This window comes from Nicrophorus vespilloides, unplaced genomic scaffold (genome assembly GCF_001412225.1).
Source record: "Nicrophorus vespilloides isolate i.1.1-1 unplaced genomic scaffold, Nicve_v1.0, whole genome shotgun sequence".
NCBI classification, from domain to species: domain Eukaryota; kingdom Metazoa; phylum Arthropoda; class Insecta; order Coleoptera; family Silphidae; genus Nicrophorus; species Nicrophorus vespilloides.
This window is the reverse complement of record NW_017097390.1, coordinates 5,649-11,579: the sequence shown is the minus strand read 5'-3', so window position 1 is coordinate 11,579 and position 5,931 is coordinate 5,649. Positions and strand designations below refer to the sequence as shown.

The following is a 5,931-nucleotide window of genomic DNA, read 5'->3' as shown; positions in this document are numbered from 1 at the left end:
TTAGCTCCTCCCAAGATTCCACCAATAATACCCTTCTTTCCATCCTCGGAGACGACTTCAGATTCTTTCACATTACCGTTGACACCTTCCTTGACACCGTCCACGACATCACCGACTGCATTGCCCAAACCGTCGACGATGTTCGTGACTCCGCCCAACGCTCCGCCCACTACATCGTTGGCTACATTTGTCACGCCTGCCAAACCCTTGCCGACTCCCTCGCCGATCTCTTCTACGCCATCCTTGACCCCGTCCACTAAGCTACCAACTCCATTGACTGCACCTTTGACTCCGCCGACAAGGCCGTCGATGAGACGACTTTGGGCCTAAATTACATCAGATTATTCACAATAAATTATACTATAATCATTATTTTCTTTATATTTACCTGAGACGCCACCAACAAGATGAAGAATAAAGCGAACTTGGACATGGTAGATTGAACCGTAGATCTAGTCTGACTTCTGCCTTCTTGCTTCGACTATTTATAGGTGCCATCGAAAACATTAGCAATTTAGAACACTTTTTTTTCTAATTTTTTAATGAGCAACACCTTCTTATCGCTCGCATAGATATTGTCTAAATAATTAGATACACATATTTTGTTAACAAGTACATTTCAAATATTCACACCTTCGGATTTACAAAATTAAAAATCTAGTCAACCGTGTATTTGGTGACATCTATACAGAAAAGACGGGGCTGATATATCCGCCGCTCGTCCGTAAATAGCTAAAATTTAATATTCCATCGCCGGATTAGCAAATTAGCAATTCCATAACTGTATATTCAATAAGCGGGAATATGTATCTGTTAATTTGCAATGTAAAATTCAAGCTTAAATTAAATCTTATCAGTGTTTCGTTTCAATTAACAATATTTCTTATATTCGTTTGGACTGCTTCGCAGTTTGGTTCATCCATTCTTTTAATCATCATTGACAAAACCTTCTACAATAAAATCATCTGGTTGCCATGACAATCAATTGTCGGTTAAAAAAATAACAAGTATATGACTAATTGATTCTTTTGTTTCAGATGACGTGATGAATTTGGTAAGTCGATTTGTACTTAATTTGTACTTAATAATTTCGTAGTAATTGGAAGTCCAGTATTGATGCAAGATTTTTTAAAAACAAGATTTTTGTTCCAATTTTTACTAGATTCAAATCTACTGTCAATTACTATGTTATTAACTTTATTTGATGTTGTTCACTTTAATCTTAACTCCTTTAATCAAGTCGTATGTTATAAGAAATGTGGACGTCGTTGGCGGTATCACAGGCGGAGATAAAGACGGATCGAAGGGCTTGATTGGAGGAGTTTTGGATGGGACCAAGAACGTCGTCGGCGGTGTCGTGGGCGGAGCCAAGGACGTTGTCGGCGGTGTCGTGGGCGGAGCCAAAGACGTTGTCGGCGGTGTCGTGGGCGAAGCCAAGGACGTTGTAGGCGGTGTCACGAATGTTACCGGTAGCGTCGTGGGCGGAGTCAAGGACATCGTTGCTGAAAGCGCAGATACGCTCAATAAAATCGTTGTCAACTTGTCAAACGCATTGACAAACATCACCAGCACCTTCAATCTCAACTTGACGAATCAGATCAAGGAACTGCTGAAGAACAGAAATGTTATCGAAATCTTGAAGAAACTGTCATCGTCACATCTACTGAGCAAGATGTTCCCAATTACCGCAATAATTGTGAAATTATTGAATGCATTGATTTCGTCCGTTGTGGAAATCATTTCCACTATTGCCAGACTGATAAAATCAGTGTACGATAAAGTGAGTAAATTATTCACCGACATTGTAACACGCAATGTCATCAACGTAGTCTATCGCGTATTTCAAATTACGCGTTAGGACGTGTCAAAAAATGTAGAGGATTTGTTTTCAAATCACTATTATTTTTGTGCACGCAACTGCAAAATATGCCACCAAACAACCCAATTTTGCAATCCGAAGGTCACAAAAAACAAATTATACTACTTAACAATACTTAAATCACCAATTAAAAAGTAACGAGATATTTAATCATTTCTTATAAGATAAATATTTAAGTACCAAAACCATTACTTAAAATAGATAATACAGCTTAAAGTAAGTATAGATATTATAATTACTTAATTTGCATACATATATAAATCACAATTAAGAACTGAGATTATATTGCTTAGTCACCATGACAACGGTGCAATATTTTTTTTTAACAAAATATAATCGTTGCGCAATTATCTTAAAGCCGCCAGTCAAACCTCCGATAAATGTTTATTTATGATTACAAATATTGATGATAATTTCGCATACTTTTTTTTTTAATTAAATTCAATTATTACTCAACGTTACACAAAATAACATCTAGAATAAAACTATTTCAAAATAGCCAAACAATGACTTTTCTTTATTTATGTTTCGTTTTTTTTTTTGTGCAACCGCAAAAATTTGCATCGCTGTCAAATTCCCAGCTTATTTACTTGAGACGTAACACATCTAATCGTTAAATAATGACATTATAAACGTCATTTTTGACAGTTTAATAACCTAACAAAGACTTATTTTCAAATAATGACATTATAAACGTCAATTCTTGGAAGCTGTCAAATTTGACGGAAGTCACGATGACATTTTGATTTAGCGCCGCTGAATGTAGTAGATAACGATAAGTAACAGCGAAAAGTAATAAACACGAAAAATATATGAATTTCAGCGTATCTTTTGAAACGATGTATAAAAATGTGCGAATTTTTCTCACCTTTGAAGTCTGATTTTCAGTTGGTAGTGTGTGTAAAATCACAAATATTGCACCACCGTTGTGTTTGTTGTTGTTTCAACTTTTAACCGTCAGTTAAATCGTTCGTTAAATGCACAAACAGTCGACGTGAAAAACGTGTAAAATATATAATAAAAATAAATTTAAGATATTTTTTATTTACAGATAATTAAACTAAAAGTTGAACGATTTGTATAATTTCCATAAAAAAAAAATCAACTTTTTTAAAAAAAAGTTTTAAAAGAGTTAAGAATGAAGGTAAGAACAGAGAAAGATACAATAATTAACAGCAGTTTTGGATAAAAACCTGGTAAAAGTTATAACAAAAATATAAAAAATTATAAAAGTTGTGACAATTTTTGTATAGAAAAAAAATCAACTTGTTTAGGAGAGTTAAGAATAATGTTAACAACGAAGTAAAAGTCTATAATTGAGAACAGATTTGGACAAAAACCTCGTAAAAGTTGGAACAAAAGAATGTAAAAGTTGAGACGATATTTACATAAAAATTTGTTAAAGTTGTGACATTTCTTATAGAAACATACGTCTTGATGAAAAGAGTTAAGATTGATTAAGATAAAGTTAATTACATAGTAATTGACAGTGGATTTGAATCTAGTAAAAATTGGAACAAAAATATTGTTTTTAATAAAATCGTAAGAGTTGAGACGAAAATTTTATGTAAATATTTGTAAAAGTTGTAACAAAATTTCCATAAAAAAATCAACTTTAAAAAAAAAAGAGTTAAGAATGAAGGTAAGAACAGAGAAAGTTACAATAATTAACAGCAGTTTTGGATAAAAACCTGGTAAAAGTTGTAACAAAAATATAAAAAATTATAAAAGTTGTGACAATTTTTTTTATAGAAAAAAATCAACTTGTTTATTAGAGTTAAGAATAATGTTAAGAACAGAGTAAACGTCTATAATTGATAACAGATTTGGACAAAACCCTTGTAAAAATTGGAACAAAAGAATGTAAAAGTTGAGACAATGTTTACATAAAAATTTATAAAAGTTGTGACATTTCTTATAGAAACATATGACTTGATTAAAAGAGTTAAGATTAAAGTTAACAACATAAAATAAAGTTAATAACATAGAAAATGACAATAATTAACAATTTAAATCGTAAAAGTTGAGACGAAAATTTTATGTAAATAATTGTAAAATTTCCATATAAAACAATCAACTTTTTTTAAAAAGAGTTAAGAATGAAGGAAAGAACAGAGAAAGTTACAATAATTAACAGCAGTTTTGGATAAAAACCTCGTAAAAGTTGGAACAAAAAATGTAAAAGTTGAGACGATATTTACATAAAAAATTGTAAAAGTTGCGACATTTCTTATAGAAACATACGACTTGATCAAAAGAGTTAAGATTAAAGTTAAAAACATCAAATAAAGTTAATAACATAGAAAATGACAATAATTAACAATTTAAATCGTAAAAGTTGAGATGAAAATTTTATGTAAATAATTGTAAAATTTCCATATAAAAAAATCAACTTTTTTTAAAAAAGAGTTAAGAATGAAGGTAAGAACAGAGAAAGTTACAAAAATTAACAGCAGTTTTGGATAAAAACCTCGTAAAAGTTGGAACAAAAAATTGTAAAAGTTGTGACATTTCTTATAACATACGACTTGATTAAAGGAGTTAAGATTAAAGTGAACAACATCAAATAAAGTTAATAACATAGTAATTGACAGTAGATTTGAATCTAGTAAAAATTGGAACAAAAATCTTGTTTTTAAAAAATCGTAAAAGTTGAGACGAACATTTTGTGTAAATAATTGTAAAAGTTCAAAATTTCCATATAAAAAAATCATTTTTTTTTTAAATGAGTTAAAAAAAAACCTCGTAAAAGTTGTAACGAAAATATTATTTTAAAAAGATCATAAAAGTTGAGACAAAAGTTAATAATAAAATTTGTTTCACATAATACTCAGAAGTTCTAAAAGTTGAGAATAAAAAAATTGCACTTGACCCTAAATGCAGTAAGTACACAAAATTGATATTATTACATTTCCAAGTGTATGCAGCGTCATTTCACCGAGGTTACCGTGTACTAATTAAAGGTAGATAATATTAATTGGTCGTTTTTTGTTGCTCAAAAATAAAAATAACAACGCTGCAGTTGGTAAATAAGTCATTTTTGTTCGCTCGTGTTTTGTTCCACCATGGCCTGCCTGATCCTCTTCCTCGCTGCATCGATATCTCAGGCAAGTGACACTCACTCACCGGAACTCGCAAAATCTTATCGCCTCGACATTCAGATCTGCGGATTGTCCACCGAACTCTTCCCGCAGAACGAAACGATCGTGCTGCCACCTCAAGTGAAGGCGTTCGCGAACGCCCTCGCCAACACCATCGAAGCCCTCGCCACGTATCCGTTCCGCTCTTCGGCGGAGATCTTCGGCGTCATCTTTCGCTTCGTCGGCAACTACCTGAACTCGACGCTCGAGTTCAAGTACACGTGGATCTTCAAGTATGCGGATGCAATCGGCGGACGCGTCTTCAACATGACCAGTTCCTGGGCTCCGGCAGTTCTGCGCGGATTCCTGCTCGTCTTCATACCGAATTTGGACGAGATCGGCGGAAATCTTGGCGACGCGATCTTGAAATTGACGACGACCATCAACAATCCGTTGAGCGCAGTTCCAGGTAAAAGCCATCAAACGATTACAGAAGAAACAACATTATTACGAACGCATCATCTTTCTTTCTTTCAAGGTTACAATTTCGTCAACGGACTATTCGGAAGCAAAAATCCGAAACCCGGAGTCGCTACGCAGAAGCCAAAAGTTACCACCAAAAAACCTGAAGGTCCTGTAGAAAATCCCGGAGTTACGACAGAGAAAACCGGCATTCTTGGATGGCTCGGTTAATCAAGAATATAAAATGAAAAGAGAAATGCGCAAATATCCGCAAATAAATGACAAATGATTCGATACGTTTTTTTTTTTTTACCAAAATCCACTTGCATCAATACTGGACTTCCAATTACTACGAAATTATTAAGTACAAATTAAGTACAAATCGACTTACCAAATTCATCACGTCATCTGAAACAAAAGAATCAATTAGTCATATACTTGTTATTTTTTTAACCGACAATTGATTGTCATGGCAACCAGATGATTTTATTGTAGAAGGTTTTGTCAATG

At 33.1% G+C, this 5,931-nt stretch overlaps 2 protein-coding genes across 3 annotated transcripts; both read left to right on the top strand.

Moving 5' to 3' along the window:
• The first annotated feature begins 1,045 nt into the window (after positions 1–1,045).
• On the top strand, positions 1,046–1,858 carry LOC108559988. Its single transcript, XM_017917394.1, has 2 exons — positions 1,046–1,054; positions 1,241–1,858. Exons 1-2 carry the CDS (start codon positions 1,046–1,048, stop codon positions 1,856–1,858), a joined length of 627 nt encoding a protein of 208 aa, XP_017772883.1.
• A 2,997-nt stretch (positions 1,859–4,855) lies between these two features.
• On the top strand, positions 4,856–5,699 carry LOC108559990. Of its 2 annotated transcripts, XM_017917396.1 has the most exons (3): positions 4,858–4,986; positions 5,041–5,428; positions 5,498–5,699. In XM_017917396.1, exons 1-3 carry the CDS (start codon positions 4,945–4,947, stop codon positions 5,650–5,652), a joined length of 585 nt encoding a protein of 194 aa, XP_017772885.1. In that variant the 5' UTR covers positions 4,858–4,944; the 3' UTR covers positions 5,653–5,699. The 2 variants fall into 2 exon arrangements, with proteins under 2 accessions (XP_017772884.1, XP_017772885.1); XM_017917395.1 differs by having other exon boundaries at positions 4,856–5,428.
• The last annotated feature ends 232 nt before the right edge of the window (positions 5,700–5,931 follow it).

Excerpts from the sequence above, each read along its gene's own strand:
- LOC108559990 (XM_017917395.1), top strand. The coding sequence starts at position 4,945 with ATGGCCTGCCTGATCCTCTTCCTCGCTGCATCGATATCTCAGGCAAGT. Across the intron at positions 5,429-5,497 it reads TCCGTTGAGCGCAGTTCCAG|GTTACAATTTCGTCAACGGA; the intron begins GTAAAAGCCATC and ends CTTTCTTTCAAG.